General features: G+C 32.9%; 2 protein-coding genes across 2 annotated transcripts; both read right to left on the bottom strand.

Annotated features, from left to right (window-relative positions):
- Positions 1-280: 280 nt before the first annotated feature.
- Positions 281-10,526, bottom strand: LOC135732690 (transmembrane protein 17A). The gene is made up of 4 exons (XM_065250943.2): positions 10,184-10,526; positions 4,936-5,042; positions 3,564-3,677; positions 281-1,002 (listed from the first exon to the last, which is right to left on the bottom strand). The coding sequence occupies exons 1-4, from the start codon at positions 10,458-10,460 to the stop codon at positions 685-687; spliced, it is 816 nt and encodes a 271-aa protein (XP_065107015.1). The 5' UTR covers positions 10,461-10,526; the 3' UTR covers positions 281-684.
- Positions 10,527-10,624: 98 nt separating this feature from the next.
- selenoe (selenoprotein e) lies at positions 10,625-15,343 on the bottom strand. Its single transcript, XM_065250944.2, has 4 exons — positions 15,154-15,343; positions 14,988-15,064; positions 14,556-14,634; positions 10,625-10,934 (listed from the first exon to the last, which is right to left on the bottom strand). The coding sequence occupies exons 1-4, from the start codon at positions 15,268-15,270 to the stop codon at positions 10,791-10,793; spliced, it is 417 nt and encodes a 138-aa protein (XP_065107016.1). The 5' UTR covers positions 15,271-15,343; the 3' UTR covers positions 10,625-10,790.
- Between the last annotated feature and the right edge of the window lie 6,114 nt (positions 15,344-21,457).

Here is a 21,457-nt window from a genome sequence, read left to right as displayed (position 1 = left end):
CTGTACATTCAAGTATACTTTATTTTTACCAGGGTTTCTGTGAACACTCGAGAGCAACATGTTGAATACTCAATCAGTATGGTCTTTAGCAATTGTTAAAACTTAAGATGAATCACTTCATTGCTGTTCTCATTTTTGTAAGTTGCTTTGGATGATCTGCCAAATGCCTAAACGTAACTGTTATAGTATTAAAATAAAATAATAATTTAAGAAAATATAATATTTACTGTATTGTTCTGCAGGAGACTGGAGAATGTTGTTACAAAGTGGAGAAGCATAAATATTTAAAAGCTTCGTACAAAATTTAAGCTTCCCCAACCATGTAACAACTTGGTTGATGTGATTGCCAAGTAAGATAAACACCTGAATCAACATCCTTTGTCGGTCCTGGAACAACATTCAACATTCAAACAAAAAGTCCTTACAAAAACTCAACCCATAACCTAAATCCCATAAAATCACAGGGAAATAAATACCTAGTCTTAAACCTAACCTTGCCCCTAAACCTAATCCGGCAGTCAGATTGGTTGATACACAGGAACAGATCCATGACCTGATGGGTGAAATCACGTTCACCATAGCAACCCAATCTCTCCTACTTTGTACTCCAAGATCAGAATGATGTCATGGAAGACTTTCTGCTTGGTTACAGCCCATGCATCAACCTCCATGGTCCATAAACTCTCAGCAGGGCTGGATGTCCCTCACAGGCAACACACTTCTGGTTCCATATGACAATCCAACCATAGGCAAGGTGTCTACTGTATGAAGACTCTGTACAGGACCAAACTGACTCATGTGAAACTGCAGAGCGAGTTTACGAGTCATGACCCGCAAAGCGAAAAACGAAGCCAGGACCTCGGCCAGAAGAAAGGCCAGGTAGAGAGAATGAACGGCTCGCTCCAGAGGCAGAATGATGATGTTTTCATCTGTGATGAAGAAGAGGAGAATAGGCAGCTGGAAGAGGAAGGACAGCAACCAGAATCCAGCTAACTCTGGAACCTGATAAAGAGAGAGAGAGACAGTCAAAGAGGGAAAGAGAGGGAGAAAGATGGGGTACCATTTCTATTTAGGTTGAATTTTATTAATATATACACACTTTAAAAAGTAAAAGTTGGATCTTCTTTAAAAAATATTTCAATTTATAAATCAATTTACATTTTAAATCAATATGTTTAATCTACTTAAATCTTCTCAGTTTAAGTTAAAAATTCAAGGTGACAAACCTTTTACAATTACTTCAATTGGTAACACCTAACAAATTTACCTTTTATCTAAATTGAGCTTTGTCAACTAAAATTTTTTACTTAAAGTGAGAAAATTTAAGTTGAAAAAATTTAATTTTTTAAGCATTACCAATTGAAGTAATTTTTTAAGTTAATCCAACTTTAATTTTTTACAGTGTATATGCAAATATGTGAAAACATAAACTTTCCTGGAAGTTTAACCCTTGTGCATTGTTCAAATTCACTACACTTTCTGGTTATTTGTGTCCAAAAAGCCACTAAATTAAACAGCTGTAAAAATGTATCTAATTAATTTCTTTATTTTTTTGTATAAATCTGTTATCATAACTATCAAATGTTTACAAAAATGTCATGATTTTAACCTCTTGAGCTCTGGCCACGCCCTAGGACCCACCGGTGGGTCCGCGGGGAGGTCATAAAATTATTTTGTAAAAACCTTTAAACTGTAAAGCACAAAACTAGTCATATATGGTATTTTTTGAAAGAGTAGAACCTCTGCTTTATTGCAAGTCCCATGATATTTGCTTTAATTTTACATAAAATAAAATAATAAGGTCTAAATTCGTTCTTTCGCAACCACCCCCCCCCCCCCCTTGTGAAAATCATATGAATAATGTTCATATTTCATATTTATAGCACACAAACTCACCAAACATATACAAATCACACATCAAAAGAAAGCTCTCACTCTCAGGAATGTCACTGTGTAGTTTATTTCACCGATCTTATACATTACAGTGACATAACCAATAATAATTTTCAAAAGAATCACGAAAACTGAAATGACTTATGTAAACAAGCAAACGTATGCATCATATTTCTGCGAGTCTAACGCCTCCTTTCGATTAAAGCTAAATAACTTTTGCTTAGAAGATGCTATCAACAAAAAACTTTTTTCTCCTGTTTATTGCCACCTAGTGGAATCAAAAGAGATTATCTAAAGTGACATAGACCAAACATGTCCTAAATTACAGATTCTTAAATAAAAACTTAATTAAAAAAATTATAAAAATCTGAGTTTTTGTCAGTGTTAATCACAGTATTGTAAACAAATAAAATACAAAATATGCAATATTTTACACATGTTTTAAAAGCAGAGAGTTTTCTGTCAAATGAGACCATTTTTATCAATTTATTCCAAAGTATGCGAGTAGGGCTCTCTTTTAAATTCTGGTATGCCTAATTCTGTAAAAAATTCAAAATATGATGTAGAGCTGAAGAGGTTAACTCTTTAAATGCCAAGTTCATAAGTGATGTCACTTATTTGGGGGGGGGGGTGGAATACACAAAATGTAAGATTTTCAATATATCTGGCAATTAAAGAGTTAAAATCATGTTTTGATTAATGCATATTTATTAACAGATACCAGATTTATGCAAAAAGAAATGTAAAAAAATTAATTCAATAAAATTTTACAAATGTATATTGTAGTGGCTTTTTGGCCACTAAAATTTGCCCACGGTATATTGTTAAGTTTTTGAAAAACTTCAAAGCATTTTCTCAAAATATTTGTCAATATAAGATTTGTCACAAAAATCATTCCATTTGATGAGACACAGAAAAAGTTGTGGCTAAATTAAGACTAAAACCCAGAAGGGTTATTATTTACATAGTGCTAACTATCTAATATAAAATTACAAATCTTTTTAGTGTCTTTTTTATTTATACAAAAAAAAAAAACTTTATTACTGTACAGTAAAATAGGCATCCCCAGGTAAAAAATAAAGTATATTTGAATGTACTAAACATATACTTAATTGATATTTTTGTGCTAAATAAAAAAGTAAATATACTAATTTAAAGTATAGTTCCACTACAGTAATACTTCGGTGCACTTAAAAAAGGATACTAATGCCACTAATGCTATTGTATTGAAATTAATGGTGTCTCAAAATAGCACAGTTGGGTACACTTACATGTTCTGAAGTTTATCTTAAGAAGTACTATAGAGTCATTTTTTGTATATTAAGTATATGAAAATATTACAATTTAATTGTAAAATGTACATAAATAACGTGTATTTTAGTGCACCTTTTCACCTGGGTTGTTGAGAATAAGAACATGATAGATAAGAGAATCACCAGCATTTTAAGTGTGTGTTTTTGAAGATGACACGTTTAAAATAAAGTTTCTTGAAAGGTTCTTAATAGTCATTTTGTGAACCAATATGGCATTGGTGTGAAAAAACCTTCACAGAAACTTTACTTTTAAAAATGTACTCTGTTTTATTTTGTTACTTTGTATCACACATACAGCACACTATGAGTCCATAACTAGTTGTTCTAATAATTGATTTATAAAGTTTTTGTATGTACCTTCTCTTTGAGGTTCCCGATGTAACCCAGATACACACGCAATACTTCAAATATGCTAATCAGCACCAATCCCGTCACCAACAAGCACTGGTAATACACCGGCAATAAAGAGAACTAAAAAGAAATGAAAGAGAAATGACCTGCATTTAAATAACCTTTAAAGAACATAACTTTAGTTTGACTCTGAAAATATCTTCGTTGCAAATGTTAGGTGCACTTTAAAAATGTGCTTCACGATGCCATTGAAGAAGCATTTTTAGCATGCATGTAGGTTAAATTACAACCCAATGGTTGGATTTGTCCCTTTTTGACCCAACACTGGGCTGTAAATAACCCAGCATTTTTGTGTGTACTGTAAAGTATAATAAATACAATAATAGCAGCACTTGAGCTTCCGCTTTCATTTGGACACAGCAGGTCATCTCTAAATACAGCCATGATTTTAATGTTTGAACCCACTTTCTGCTAATGGCCTGCCAGCTGCTGCGATTATGGGTTTGATATTCACACATTTATTATAATTATCACTCGAAATCACTGAAACGGATCATTTCAAAAAATATACAGAGATAAAATAAAAGGTGACCTTATTTAAAAGCGTTTACAGTACAAAGCTTCTCATTTATCATAAACTGCCTCACAACATTTGCCAGTTCATTAAATATATCAAATTCAATATCAGGAAACTCTTCACAATCACAGGAAATAAGATATGAAATTTACCTAAAGGAAAATAAACCTATTTTTAGGACCATTGGATTTTTTTTTATTCATGAAATTATTTTGGACTACATTCTAATTTTTTTTGTAATGTAAAACATATTGATTTAATGTAAAAACAAGGATTGTAATATTTTAATGTACTAGTACATAATTAAAACTGTTTGAGATTGGATTATACACTGCAAAAAAATTATTTATTACTTGGTATTTGTCTTGTTTTCAAATATCTAAAATTTCTTAAAATAAGATGAATTTTCTTGATGAGCAAAAAGAAAAAAAAGTCTAGTTTTTAGACAAAAATAATACAACATTTCAGTGAATTTGTGCTTAAAACAAGCAAAAATATTTGCCAATGGGGTTCTTGAATTAAGTGTTTAAGAAAAACGTAAACATATTTTAAGATGTTTTTCATACCCCATTGGCAGATATTTTTTGCTTGTTTTAAATTTGATATATTTTGACTAAAAACTAGATTTATTTTCTTAGGTTATTTTGCTCTTTAAAAAATTTCTTGATTTCAAAAAAAATTAGATATTTTTACTAAGTAACAAAGTAACAAAATTACTAAGTAAGAAAGTCATTTTTTTGCAGTGTATAAACCCTGTAATGAAATGGTTTGTGCATGATTGCAGTGAAGGACTCCACACACCTTTAAATCCAACATGACAACCTCAGAAATCCACCATAAAGGAAAGAAGAAGCTGTTGAAATACAGCAGCATCTGCAGTGGAAGATGAGAGGAGATCTCACTGCACGCTGAAGAACACAAAAACATCAGCTGTAAACATGACTTAACGGTATATTCATTCAGTCAAGAAGTTTAATCAAACCCAAATGCTTTTTAAATTATCTATTTTATTTTTATAGGTTAAGATGTTTTGTGTAGACCCAGAGACTTGTTTACATACATTGGATGCACCGGCGTAGGGGACACCTCCGCAGTGCGTGGGGGCCCCGCCCCTTTGATGGGCCCCCCGATGTACATTAAATCAATATTTATTTGAATTTTAACTGCACTCAAATTTGTAATCTTCGCAGTGAGGGAAATTCTCACTTCTTAAGTGGAGCTGTCCCGCTCACGGGACACCTAAGTTTACGTCAATATTTTCCATATAAATTTTATGTATAACACAACAAACTATATATTGTTGGAAATGTCTAAGCCTCTAGAATACATATATCAACAGTCTTTTATAAAATAAATTATGTAGGGAGAGTAATTGATTCAATTTTAAAGAGAGTGCGCCTCAAAACATTTAAATGTCACTGTCCCGCCAGCGGGACGCCAACATTTACTTCAGTGTTTTGCAAGTGAATTCTTATCCAATCATGACAAACTATATATCATTTGAAAGCTCTAAGAGTGTAGATTTCATTTATTATCACTATTTTGGTAAAGGAATGACATAGTGAGAGCTATTTTCTAAAATGCCACGGGTATACAGGTGGGCCCACGTTGTTGTTATATATTTGTAACACTAATACTATAATCTAAACCTAAAAAATCTTGACAAACTATATGTCATTGGAAAGCTCTAAGAGTGTAGTTTTCATTTTGCATCACCATTTTGGGAAAATAATGTTGTAGTGAGAGTCAGTTTCTAAAATGTCACACTGCCACAGTTGGACTCAATTTGTTTTTGCATATGTATAGCACTTAAACCCTATTCTAAACCTAAACAATCTTATCTTGACAAACTATATTTTGTTGGAAAGCTCTAGGTGTGTAGTTTTCATATTTCATTGCCATTTTGGGAGAATTATGATGTAATGAGAGTCAATTTCTAAAATGTCACGGGGCCACAGGTAGGCCTAATTTGTTTTTACGTATTTATAACAATAAAACCCAACTCTAAACCTAAAAAATCATGATAAACTATATATCACTGGAAAGCTCTCACAATGTAGTTTTCATATTTCAAGGTCATTTGATGATAGAAATAATGTAGTGACAGTTTTTAGTTACATGACCCCACCCCCCATAGGAATGCATATTAATTTGATATATTCATAATTCTAATATCATATTATAAATCTTCAAAAATGTTGACAAACTATATATTGTTGGAAAGCTCTAAGAATGTAGTTTTCATATTTCAAAACATTTTTGCAGTAATAATAATGCAGTGATAGTAATTGAATAATTTGTGACAAGTGTATGCTGCAAACCGTTGACACCTAGTGGCCGTTGTTGGCAAAACCACTAAAAGTGTGACACACACCTCATTTTTTGTGATTTTAACTTGAAATTTGGATCAGAACTACTTGAGACTTATGGCTTCATGTTTGCATTATTACTTTTGTGAAACATTTACATTTTTATAATTTTATTTATAAAAATAATATGTTATGGAATTATTTGTATTTATTAAAACAAATGTAAACTGCTATAACAATTTAATTATTTAATATTTTCACCTCCTTTCACCAAAGTGTCTTCTTCAAAACAAGACCAAGATTAGGCTTCTAGACCAAAAAATGCCAGAGTTATATTAATTTGAAGATGTATATCACAATTTCACCCCCCACTCTAAAGGTATTTGCACCACCTAAGGGGTTAAAGTGCACCTGTTTTATTGCCAAAAAACAAGGTTATTTTGTGTATTTGGTATAATACAATGCTTTTGCGTGGTTTATGGTTAAAAAAACACTTATTTTTCACATACAGTACATTTTTGTAGCCTCAGATATATTCCTCAAATGCAATGATTTTTTTTAAAACTCATTGATTTGAAAAGCTCTGTGTCCCTGATTGGCCAGCTAATCTGTATGTTGTGATTGGTCTGAATACCTCTGACGTCAGCTGGAAATGTGACGCTCCTTACCATGTTTGAAAGATTCGCTCACGATGCAATGCTAACAGAAGTTACCTTACAGGCTGTGAGTCCGAAGCGGGAGGAATTATGATAATGTCGCTCTTGTCTACATCACCAATCCCAGGAAGAAATTGCTGTCCAATCAAACAAATGTACTTTTATTATAACTTTTAAAGGCATTGGGAATTCATTTTTTTTTATTTACTCACTGTTGTGCTGTTAAGTGTCAGAATAAGAATGCCAAAAAAGAAGGCTTAAATTTTTATAGAATACCATCGTCGAAGACATCATTTGAAGATAAACGTAGGTGTTTATGATTACAATAATCCCTAAAACGGACAGAATCGAGCGAGGAAATCATCTGGAAATCTTTTAATAATTAGAATAGAAAATAAGTAGAGAAGATGTCCGGTGTTCTGTCGAAGTCTGTTCCCTCCATGTGTTTCTTATAGCGTTTGTATCACGTTACAATCATAATTTATTCAGAATAAATGTTTTTTTATACTGAAAAAGCAATAATATCAAATTTTTTTTATATTTCATAATTTTTTCGTTTTCTATTATTTATTTTTATTTCCTTATATCTTAGCTTATGTCTTCTTCCTATTTGTTCTAAAATTATAAACATACTTAATAAATATATAAATATAGCACACACATGATGTAAAGTGTTATTAATATATAAACAGGCCTTTTTAATGTATGTTTAAACATAATACTTTTATAATAGTTTCAGAACAAACACGTAAGATAAATATAAGGAAGAAATAATAGAAAACAGGAAAATTATGAAATATTAAATAAACGCTATTAGATATAATACAGTATTGCTTTTATATGTACTTTAGCGATTCATACTGTAAAAATAATTGATTTAGCAAAAAAGAACAATACATATACATTACATACATGCATATCAGTAGTCAAGCCATTTAAACTTTTTATCTATCTAAAAAATAAACGTAACGTGATTAAAACGCTATAAGAAACATTGCACTAAAGGGAAACATAGGGGAATCAGACTTCGACAGAACACCGGATCCATAAAAATCACGGTTTAATGCTAAAAAAACTTCACAACCCTACTGCAGAGCAGTCACTTTCTGCAACCAGTTTGGCTCCGCCCACAAAAAACGTCATCTCTGTTTGCAAACACGAAATTGGTCTATAGACAAGGGTAAGACATGACCAAACATTTACTGCTCTGTTAAATAAAATATGTGGATTATAACATGAGGTTTATATGAAATGTTACAAATTATTTCTGTCATTGATAAAACAACAATAAAATCAGAACAGCTGCAAGTTTGTCTGCATGTTCATAAAACAAAAATGCTTTCTTGGCAGTATATTTTTTTTTAACTAAAGGGCATTATACACTGCCTATCAAAATCATGACAAATACTACATTATTTGTAGGGCTGTGCAAAAAAATCTATTTTTCGATTAATCTGTTCAGGGTTTTTTTACGTGGTCGATTCAAAATCGATTCTCAAAGAGCAGAATCAAATTTTTTTTCATATTTGTTTTTGCAAACATTGAACATAAGATTAACGTTAATCTAATTACTATAGTCTTCTTCACTAGATGTCACCCTATTTTTTGCCTTGCGCGATGTTACCAAGGAGCGAGAGGCGAGCCTGTCGTTCATTCATTCAATGCTTAAAATGGCGGTTTAATTATATAAAATGAAATAACTATTTTTTTATTGATAAACAATGAAGAGTACAAAGTACAAAAGTCACAGTATAAACATTTTATACATTATAAAAATGTAATATTTGTACAAACTGTGGCATAAACATTTAGAAAAGAAGCATGTAACAATTTTTAGAATTTGTGTTAAAAAGAAATAACTCTGTTATTGCAGCAGGTGCTGGAAATGACATCAGTGTTGGTGGGAGGGGCCCCATCTCCTGCTTTGCAGGGGTGGCTCACAGATGTGCGCTTTGTTTATATGCACTAAAAAAATGCTAAGTTATTTTTGAACCCAGAATTGGGTCAAAAAGAAATTTGAGACTTTTCATCCTGAAAAGTGAAGCTGCTGGCTCTTTGATCTCGCCCTGGTGGCTGGCTGCAGTACAAGTCATAAACCCCGCCCTCTCCATGCAAACGAACCGGACTCGGATAAAAATAAAATATATTACATTTCCAATAAAATTTTCCAAAAGATGCGTTTGGTTCTTTAATGTAGTTGTTTTATCACGCTGATATATGTTCAATTATTCATTTTGTGATAAGTTTCATTTTAGCTAGCAATTTGATGCGAGGCGTGTCCTCATGATTGACATTTGTGATTGATAGCTTCTCTGAGCGGATTGTCGGAACTTCGAGGGAAGATTGAAGATATAACTAACTATTCATTTTCGATTTCTGTGTTATTTCACACCGACTAAATGAGCTTTATTTTAACTTACCTTATTTTAGCAAGCCAGTCAAGTAAGACGTTCCGGTGGCGTGGTTGAATTGGGCGCGCGAGCGTTTGGGCGGAAGTTTGAGCCTATGGGCGATTTCTTCTGCGCATGCCCAGGCTCCAAACTGATGTCATGCACCCATCCTCGTTCATTTTACGTTTAGTTCATTACAATGAAATGAGTCGTTGCGTCCTCCATCTGTTTTTTAAACTATATGGTTTGAGAAACACAGACAACTACGTATTTGTCCTATATGGCATCTACTGTAGTCTCTCAATGCATTTCGAAATTGAGGTTGGTTGCAATTCGCAATCTCAACACTAGATGCCGCTAAAACACATTACACATTTAACCCTATTTTTATCCTATTCATACAATCTAAAAAAAAAAGTTTGTTTGTTTTCAATCCAGCAGCATTGGGTCAAAGGGGATGATCTCAGCCCGTTGGGTTTGTAACTTAATTTTAATTTAACCTGGGTAAAATGCTGGATTGATTTAACCCATTGTTGGGTCAAATATAAAAATGTTCTGCATTATTTTAACCCAACGGCTGGGTTAGTTCCTTTCTGATCCACTGCTGTGTATAAAAGTGTTAACAGTTAATACGACTTGAATCTCTACAGAAAGACTGTAAATCATTTTACACCGACTGTGGCTGACATCTCACCTTCATTATCTTGATAAAAGTCTCTGAGGTCTTCACTGTCTCTCGTCCTGTTATTTAAAAACACAGAGCCGCTTGCATTAGCCAGACCCACTCTCAGATTTCGAGGTATAGGTGTGTAAAACACAGGCATGGTAAACCACATAAACAGCATGCAGACAGTCATGCATTCATCTCCCATTTGCTTCGTGCGTTGTGAGATTAATTGGTGCCATCCAAGAGCTAACCAGATTAAATCCCTGGAAGCAGATGGAGTCTGACAGCAGATTAGAGCTGTCATCCTTAACAAGAATTCACCACGGTAATCACAGTTACCAAAATACCATATTGTTACTTACTTCAAAGAAAATTTTGAAGTAATCTGCTCTTTTTTTCATTGGGTTTGTGATCTTTTGGCACAACTGCTTTTCTTTGTAACCGAACAAAACAATGTCACACACTCCAAAGATTTCATATGAAAGTTTATTGTAAAATCTGTATAGAGTGAGATTTAGGACAGTGGTTCAACAAACCGCCTCATGCCGTGTGTGTGTCAGTCCAGAGTCTGGCTGTGTTCAGCCTTGAGATGCTGGACGTCATTGGTAGCAGTGGCAGCTTAAACCAGCAGGTGTCACAATTCATCCCGGGGTGCTTTTAAAGGGAAATGTTTAAACTCCTCTGGGACCTCCTCACCTTTCTGTGACCTCCTATAGAAACCAAGAGAATCTAGCAAGCTGCTGATCTCATCTGCTGTCATCTTTTTCACAGGAATAACCTTTGGAAAGCACACATGAGTGAACGAGCAGTTAAGGAGGTGAAAATGATTGATACAATCTCATAATCGTTGTAAAACATTCATGAAACAGACAGTTCTTTCAATAAAGTCACCATGGTGGCCCACAATATGCTTTGACATTTAGTAATATGTTAAAGGGACACAAGGCAGCATTTTTATGTTAATAAATCATCTTCGTAAGTCGGTATATGGTTAAATGACTCATTACATGACGAATGAAGACTCTCTCGCCCGCCCCTACCGTCTGTAGGAAGAATACCCCACTTGCAAGTTCGCTGTATCCGACCCGGTGTCCTTCAGTCTCGTATAGTCTTAGATATAGAACGTATTTACTCCCAGACACTAGGGGGAGCTAGTAGAGAAATAATACTCAGACTTGCCTTGTGTGCCTTTAAAAAAGGATATATACTATGAAAATAACTAATATACTTTATTATTTTCTATAGTAAACTGTAGTCAATTATACATTAGTGTATATTATAGTATTAACTACAATTATTTTATAAACTGTAGTAAATATTATAGTATACTTTAGTATTTATCATAGTAAATTGTAGTATACAGTAGTAGCCTATATTATTGTACTACACTTTGTTAATGTATACTATACTACTTTATAGTACTTTATAGTAACTACAATGAGTTGATACACTGTAGTGTACTTTAGTATTTACCAAAGTAAAATGTAGTATACTGTAGTATATTTTAGTATTTACCACACTTTGTTAATGTAGACTATAGTATTCTGTGGTATAAACTACAATGAGTTGATAAACTGTAGAAAATATTGTAGTTTTTTTTTTATTATAAAGTAAACTGTAGTAAATTGTACTGCAGTATATTTCAATAATTGCTACACTTGGATTAATGACACTTTGTTAATGGATACTATTATTCTTTAATATAAACTACAAGAGTTGATAAACTGTAGTACAGTAATATGGTAATATAACACTGTAATATAATTTATTTTTACTATACTTCACTGTGCTAAATTTTAATATACTGTAGTAATTACTACACTTTGTTTATTGGTAGAAATAACTATAGAACGTTGATAAACTGTAGTGTATGTATACTGTAGTATACTTTATTATTTATTATAGTTAACTGTAGTAAATTGTAGTATACCGTAGTATATTACAGTATTTACCAAACTTTTATAATGTATACTTTAGTATTCTGTAGTATAAACTACAATTAATTGATAAACTGCAGCACTGTAGTGTACTTTATTATTTACTATAGTAAAATGTAGTATACTGTAGTATATTATAGTAATTACCACACTTTGATAATGTATACTATAGTATTCTGTAGTATAAACTACAATAAATTGATAAACTGCAGCACTGTAGTTTACTTTATTATTTATGCGTATATCTACTGTAGTATATTATAGTAATTACTACACTTTGTTAATGTATACTATAGTATTCGATAGTAATAATATGTTGATAAACTGTAGTATATACTGTAGTATACTTTATTATTTACTAGTAAAATGTAGTATACTGTAGTATATTATAGTTATTACTACACTTTGTTAATGTATTCTGTAGTATTCGGTAGTAATAATATGTTGATAAACTATAGTATACTGTAGTATACTTTATTATTTACTATAGTTAACTGTAGTAAATTGTAGTATACTGTAGTATATTATAGTAATTACTACACTTTGTTAATGTATAGTATAGTATTCGTTAGTAATAATATGTTGATAAACTGTAGTATATACTGTAGTGTACTTTATTATTTACTAGTAAAATGTAGTATACTGTAGTATATTATAGTAATTACCACACTTTGATAATGTATACTATAGTATTCTGTAGTATAAACTACAATAAATTGATAAACTGCAGCACTGTAGTTTACTTTATTATTTATGCGTATATCTACTGTAGTATATTATAGTAATTACTACACTTTGTTAATGTATACTATAGTATTCGATAGTAATAATATGTTGATAAACTGTAGTATATACTGTAGTATACTTTATTATTTACTAGTAAAATGTAGTATACTGTAGTATATTATAGTTATTACTACACTTTGTTAATGTATTCTGTAGTATTCGGTAGTAATAATATGTTGATAAACTATAGTATACTGTAGTATACTTTATTATTTACTATAGTTAACTGTAGTAAATTGTAGTATACTGTAGTATATTATAGTAATTACTACACTTTGTTAATGTATAGTATAGTATTCGTTAGTAATAATATGTTGATAAACTGTAGTATATACTGTAGTGTACTTTATTATTTACTAGTAAAATGTAGTATACTGTAGTATATTATAGTACTTACTACACTTTGTTAATGTATACTATAGTATTCGGTAGTAATAATATGTTGATAAACTGTAGTATATACTGTAGTATACTTTGTTATTTACTATAGTTAACTGTAGTAAATTATAGTATACTGTAGTATATTACAGTATTTACCACACTTTGTTAATGTATACTATACTATAGTATTTGGTAGTGATAACTATAATACGTGGATAAACTGTAGTACATACTGTAGTATACTTTGTTATTTACTATAGGTAACTGTAGTAAATTGTAGTATTCTGTAGTATACTACAGTATTTACCACACTTTGTTAATGTATACTATAGTATTTGGTAGTGATAACTATAATACGTGGATAAACTGTAGTATATACTATACTATACTATACTTTATTATTTACTATAGGCAACTGTAGTAAATTGTAGTTAATATATATTATAGTATGCTGTAGTATGAACCACAATGAAGTGATAAACTGCAGTACTGTAGTGTACTTTATTTACTATAGTAAACTGTAGTAGATTGTAGTATACTGTAGTATATTATAGTATTTACCACACTTTGTTAATTTATATTATAGTATGCTGTAGTATAAACCACAATGAAGTGATAAACTGCAGTACTGTAGTGTACTTTATTTACTATAGTAAACTGTAGTAGATTGTAGTATACTGTAGTATATTATAGTAATGTTTACCATAATACACTTTAGTATATTGTAGTAATTACCACACTTTGTTAATGTTTACTATAGTATTTTATAGTTTTTGTAGATTAATAAATATGTGTTGATAAACTGTCGTAAATATTGTAGTATCATTTAATATTTATTACAGTAAAAACTGTAGTATATTATAGTTATTCCTACACTTTGGTAATGACTTTTTTTGGTCACTTTTTTAATGTATAATATCTACTACGAGTTGATAAACTGTAGTAAATACTGTCGTAAACTTTATTATTTACTATCATAACTGTAATAAATTGTAATATACACTGTTTAATGTATACTAGAATTAACTATAAAGTATTTACTATAGTAAATACCAAGGTTTACTATATAGTTTTTAATTTGGGGATATATAAATATATAAATTTACTTTATTAATTAAACATAAATATAAATGTATATAAAACAATTTGATATCTATAATGTTAAACATGTAATCATTTCTTTGACAGAGACTTTTGCAGCGTATCTTTATGCAAGAAAGTGCAAAATGTGTCCAGATGTCTTGTTTGTCCATAAGAAAAATCCCATTTTGATTGCATGTGCCTGTCTGTCTTACCTTCACCTCCTCATCTTTATCATTGAAGAAGATCAGTCGTGGTTTTTTCTCCTCTCCTGACACATACTCCAGGTTATGACTTTAACCAGCGGGTTAAGGTTAACACCAACAAACCAGAAATGACCTTTGGCTCTGGTCTTTAAATGTTTAAACATATGGCAGAGCTCTGGGCCCGTAAACTTTTCATTAACATTCATGTGTCAGCCAAATGCTGTCTTACCAAAGCAACACAGCAATATGCTCATTGAATTATTTCGCAGACATTTTTTTTTTTGTTATATATTGTGTCATGTATGATGTACATAAAAGAAATAAACAACCCATTCACTTCCTATACACTAATTTTTTTTTTTTTTTTTGAGCAAATCCAGTGTAATACAGAAAACATACAAAATACAGTCAGGAATTTCAAACCAGTAATTTATAGGATACTACAATGCCCATCGCTCCATGAGGAATTTATAGAGCTCTGGCATTTTCTTTATGGATCATCCGACAACACTGGGAGCCTGTCACCCCAAAAACAAACAAATAAAGGTGATTGTTTCTATACAACAGATTATTATTTTCTGGAATAACTCTTCAGATTTATACTCACCAGCAGTTTTCCTCTGGCTATGATGAGCTCTTCATTCTCAGCTTTGCTTTCTGTAACATTTTCAGCACTTCTCCCTGTGGCACAAAGGATCACAAGAGTCACCAATGTGAGCCACATCCTGAGCTTACAGTATCAGACCCGCACGGATCTTAAAAAGATTGAGGTCTTCTGGTGGAATGAGGGTCAATGCAGAAGATATGGGATTTCTGACGGCATGTGGCGAAGTCTCATTGGCTGAGTCGTGGGATTTTAGTTCAGGGAAATCAGATAAAATTAAACAATGCACCGAAAGACGTGAGTTGGTTGGAGGACAATTTGAATGAATTTATGTATTGAAAGAAAAAGAGTGCATTGTTTATTAAAGTCAAATGTATTTTAGGTTTCTTAAAAGTTTAGGATTTTTCACTAAATAGATGTTTGGGCAGCTGCACTTGTGTCACATTCTCCCACAAATCCATGGATGAATAACCAGCAGAACAGAACGCAACAGCTGCTGGGTAAACAACACTGAAGCACAGTTAAGAGTTCATCTTTAAATTTGTCTTTGAGTTTGTTAAAGTACATTTTTAGCTTATACACTGCAAAAAAAAAGATTTTCAAGAAAAAAAATTATTGGTATTTTTGTCTTGTTTTCAGTAAAAAATAAAAATTCTTAAATTAAGATGCTTTTTCATGATGAGCAAAACGACCCAATAAAAAACGTCTAGTTTTAAGATCAAAAATGTCAAATTTAAGTGATTTTGTGCATAAAACAAGCAAAAAAATCTATCAGTGGGGTAAGCAAAAAAATCTTGAACATTTTTCTTAAACACTAAATTCAAGAAAAATTTGGTAGATTTTTTGCTTGTTTTATGCACAAAATCATTTAAATGTAATATTTTTTAATTAAACCTAGACTTATTTTCTTGGGTCGTTTTGCTCATCAAGAAAAACACATCTTAATTTAAGAATTTTTAGATATTTTTACTGAAAACTAGACAAAAATACTAAGATTTTTTTTTCTTGTAAATATTATTATTTTATTATTATTATTTTTTTTGCAGTGTAGCCACATAAAGGACATATTTTTGTCTTGTTTTCAGTAAAAATATCAAAAAATTCTTAAATTAAGATGCTTTTTCTTGATGAGAAAAACAACCCAATAAATTTAGTCTAGTTTTTAGATCAAAAATGTCAAATTTAAGTGATTTCGTGCATAAAACAAGCAAAAAATCTGACAATGGGCTAAGCAAAAAATCTTGAACATTCACTTAAATTTGATATTTTTGGTCTAAAAACTACACTTATTTCTTATGTCGTTTTGCTCATCAAGAAAAAGCATCTTAATTTAAGAATTTTTAGATATGTTTTATTGAAAAAAGACAAGAAATACTAAGATTTTTTTCTCGAAAATCATTTTTGCGGTGTACACTTATTTTCCTTGGTCATTTTGCTCATCAAGAAAATAAATCTTAATTTAAGAATTTAGAAAGTCATTTTTTGCAGTGCATCAATGCGAATACACTATAGTATGCATACAAATTAATTATTATATTCAATCAAATAATATATAAAAATGTACTTGTGTAGTGATTTAGTATTGGTTTGTGTCCTCATTTTCATATTTTAGCCTGCTATAGGGAATTCCCATACGGTAGTTGAGAATTTCATTGCATAGTGCAATATAGTGTTTTATGTACATGTGACAAAAAAACTTGAATTTTGGCTCCTGAGATACCTTTATCTAATCAATTTTTGAAGTCAGCATAGATATCCTTTAAAGTGACTCCACTTTTTTTGAAAATAAGCTCATTTTCCGGCTCCTCTAGAGTTAAACATTTGATTTTTACCATTTTGGAATCCATTCAGCTGATCTCCGGGTCTGGCGCTAGCACTTTTAGCATAGCTTAGCATAATCCATTGAATCTGATTAGACCAGTAGCATCGCACTAAAAAATAACCAAAGAGTTTTGTTTTATAAAAACTTTGCTACTACAAGCATGTAGACTTAAATGGCATGACACACCCAATGTGTAAAAAATTAACACATCATTTTTTGCATTGTATACATTTCTTTGCTTTGATAAACACAAAGGAAGATATTTTAAGGAATGTTTGTAACCAAACATTACTTCCATAGTAGGAAAAATACTGTTTATTTACCAAAATTCCTCAAAATACCTTCATCAGAACAAAGAAATTTATACAGGTTTGTAAAAATACGAGAGTGAGTGAATGACAACAGAATTTTCATTTTTGAGTGAACTATCCCTTTAAAAGTGTATACTTTCCTAAAGGAAGTGAGTGCATTGACTGTAAGTCACCTACAGAGGGCGGCAATAATTCAGAATGGACTTTTGGCATTGTTTTTTGAGTAAAAGTGCTTGCCACAGACAGTTATATTTCCATTGAAAATAAACCATTCTCTTTAGGAATGCCACAGTGAAACCATCATCCTCTATCATCTACGGGCCTCATTTCTGTCTGTCCATCTTCCTCTCTCTACAGCCGTGGCCAAGCGCTGATGTGTCCGATGACACAATGTCTATCTCTAAAAAGACCCAGATTTCCCCTTTGGACCCAGGAATTATAATATCTGCAGGCTAGACATTAAGTCCAATGTAGCCTAATTCTGTGAAGATGTAGGTGATATATCAAACGGCCTGTTGAAACTTGGTAAGCCTAAACCTAACATTTATCCCAGAGGAACATTTTATTGCTCTTTCATAGCTTACGAGCTCTTACTCGTGTTTAACTTAAGGTCGACTCAGATTTCGCCAAAAATTCCTTAGGAACAATCAACACGAATAAGATGTGAAATACAATAAGGGTACACATTGAATGTGGATAAAATAGCACAGCGGAGGGCATGGTGACAGTTAAGAGTCTAGAGGAGACATCTGAGATTTACTGAGTGCTTTTCTCAAGAGAAAAATCTCCAAACCACTCCATTTCCCTGCTGAAAAGAATAACGTTTCTTGACTAGTTAAACCAGCAATACCTTCCTTGGTTAACCAGAAAAACCCTACTGGTTGAACAATTGACCACTGCTTGCTATCTAGGAGTAAACATTGAGAAATTATATTGTTTATAATCTTTCTGTAGCTCAGTGGGTAGAGCATTATGTTTGCAAAGTAAATGTCATGGGTTTGATTTTCAGAGATTTCCATGTTGATACAAATTAGGTGTACTTTACTGTAAATCTACCAAATCCAATTTAACAATGAAACTTTATTTAAAGGGGACATATCATGAAAATTTGACGTTTTCCATATTTAAGTGCTATACTTGGGTCCCCAGTGCTTCTATCAACCTAGAAAATGTGAAAAAGATCAACCCAGTAACTTAGTTTTTGTAAACAATTCTCTGCAAGCATTCTTTGCAAGCATTTGGCTCCCCTTGTGATGTCATAAGAGGATAATACCGCCCTTTAATCTACACTATCCCACCAAAGCACTGTCATTTTGTGCAGAGATCAACTCATTTGCATTTTAAAGGACACGCCCAAAAACGGCACATTTTTGCTCACACCTACAAAGTGTCAATTTTAACATCTTCTAATAAATTACCCGTGGGGTATTTGAGCTAAAACTTCACACGTGTACTCTGGGGACAGCAAAGATTTATTTGACATCTTAAAAAAAGTCTTGTGAAATGTCCCTTTAAAGGTGCAGTCTGAAACTTTTTGCCTCTATATCGCCATCTTTGTTTGAAACAGAAAATTGCAGGTCACTTCACATTCTTAAAATATCACTTGATGCTAATAGACGATAATGAAAAAAAAATCATTATTTTAAGTGTATCGTGAATCGTGGTGAGGAAAGGAGAAAGAGTTTTAAACACCGATTGTTTATTTTTTTACCCCCCAAAAGTGATGGATTGCACCCTTAAAGGTGCAGTGTGTAAATTTTAGCGGCATCTACTGGTGAGGTTGCGAATTGCAACCAACGGCTTAGTCCACGGCTCACCCCTCGCTTTTGAAACATAAAGAAGCTACGGTAGCCATCAGCGGACAAACATGTCATCGTCGGAGACAACTTAGTAAAAAAATTGTCCGTTAAGGGCTTCTGTAGAAAAATGGCAGCCTATGAATGACGACTTCCATATAAGGGGACCCTAGGTGTATGTAGATAAAAAGGTCTCGTTCTAAGGTAATAAACACATAACGGTTCATTGTGAAAGGTCTTTATACACCCCTGATAATATAGTTCTGTATATTATTTTGCATTTCTGTCAAAAGATCCTTCTAAAAATGACACACTGCACCTTTAAATGTGTATTTGTATAATGCAAAGATATTCAGACTTGATGTTTTTGGGGTCACATTATATACAAACTCTTACAAAAGTTCACTTGGCAGCAGTTTGCATTTAAGTATAGACGCACACACATGTTGTCCTGTAGTCACGCCTCAGACTAAACATCAAAAACACATTTACGACCTCTTCCACCCATTCTCTCCCATACATCGCGTCATCACCCCTGTACACGCGTAAACAGGCACTTATGATCTCCAAAATCTACACATGCACACACATTACCGCCGCTTTTTCCCAGCATGCCGTTCTCCAGCAGCACACATAATGAGCAGAAGCCATTTCCTCCACCAGAACCCCGGGCTCTCATCCTCTCGTTTTTTTCCTCTCCCTTGGCATTCCCCCATCCCTCTGTTGTTTTTCTCCACACTCAGCGTTTAGGTAGTTCTTCCCCCCGTTTCCAAAACAAGCACCGTTTGATCCCGGACGTCTGGATCCTTAGGGCACGAACGCACGCTTGCTCGTCCACACACGTCCAACTTTTCTCACCGAACACGGTGCCGATCGTTTATTTTTGGCTATACGGAATTGGTTAACCCATGATTTTGGGTTGCTATATTCACATCACTGATTAAAAGAAGATTATGGGAATTTCAGGTCAGGAGTATACATTATATTTAGATTCGAGGGTAGATTGACAGCAGCGGTGGTGACATCACCGGACTGGAGGTCGATCACCGAAATATGAGATAATGCAGGAAAAGCAGAAAAGCAGAAAAGTGTGGATCTCCACAATTGCTGATCTACTCTGCGCTCAAATCCAAGTCTCCTAATGAAAACCACATGCTCTCTGAAATGACTGGGACCTGGAGAGAAAGAAAGAGAGACAGCGAGTGCAGGAGAGAGAGAGAGAGTGAAGGATGGAGCAACAGGATGTAGAGCTTTAAAGGATACTGACACTTATTTAATGAATTCAGACTGTGGCTCTCTTATATACAAGGAGTACTGGGATATTACAAGAATAGGTTACACTTCGATAGTTTAATGTAGACTTCTAACTATAGTACTGTAGTTTATATACTAACTATAGGAAATATAGGGGTGGTTTCCCGAACAGGGATCAGCTTAAAGGGACACTCCACTTTTTAAATGTTTTTCTCATTTTTCAGCTCCCCTAGAGTTTGAGGGGACACTTGATTCTTACCGTTTTGGAATCCATTCAGCCGATCTCCAGGTCTGGCGCTAGCACTTTTAGCATAGCTTAGCATAATCCATTCAATCTGATTAGACCATTAGCATTTCGCTAAAAAAAAAACTAAAGAGTTTTGATATTTTTCCTATTTAAAACTTGACTTTTCTGTAGTTACATCGTGGCCCCCTGTTTTTAAACATGCTAAGACCTGCCAACCAGCAAGCTGACCAGGCTTCCAACCTGGCAATTTTAACATCTTCTAATAAATTACCCATGGGGTATTTTGAGCTAAAACTTTACATGTGTACTCTGGGGACACCAAAGATTTATTTGACATCTTAAAAAAGTCTTCTGAAATGTCCCCTTTAAAGGTGCAGTCTGAAACTTTTTGCCTCTATATCGCCATCTTTGTTTGAAACAGAAAATTGCAGGTTACTTCACATTTTTCAGTTCCCCTAGAGTTAAACATTTGATTCTTATCGTTTTGGAATCCATTCAGCTGATCTCCAGGTCTGGTGCTAGCACTTTTAGCATAGCTTAGCACAATCCATTCAATCTGATTAGACCATTAGCATTTCGCAAAAAAAAAAAACTAAAGAGTTTTGATATTTTTCCTATTTAAAACTTGACTCTTCTGTAGTTACATCATGGCCCCCTGTTTTTAAACATGCTAAGACCTGCCAACCAGCTTAGGCAAGCTGACCAGGCTTCCAACCTGGTCAAACTGGTGGGTCAGCTGGTCTTCCAGCCTGACAACCTAAGACCAGCTAAAATTGTCAAAAACCCCTATAAAACCAGCCTGCTACACCAGCTTACCAGACTGGGAGACCAGCTAAAACCAGCTTAGGTATTTTCAGTAGGGGGCAGAGCAATGCAA

This window comes from Paramisgurnus dabryanus, chromosome 5 (assembly GCF_030506205.2).
Source record: "Paramisgurnus dabryanus chromosome 5, PD_genome_1.1, whole genome shotgun sequence".
Taxonomy (NCBI): domain Eukaryota; kingdom Metazoa; phylum Chordata; class Actinopteri; order Cypriniformes; family Cobitidae; genus Paramisgurnus; species Paramisgurnus dabryanus.
This window is presented reverse-complemented; position numbering and strand designations above follow the sequence as displayed.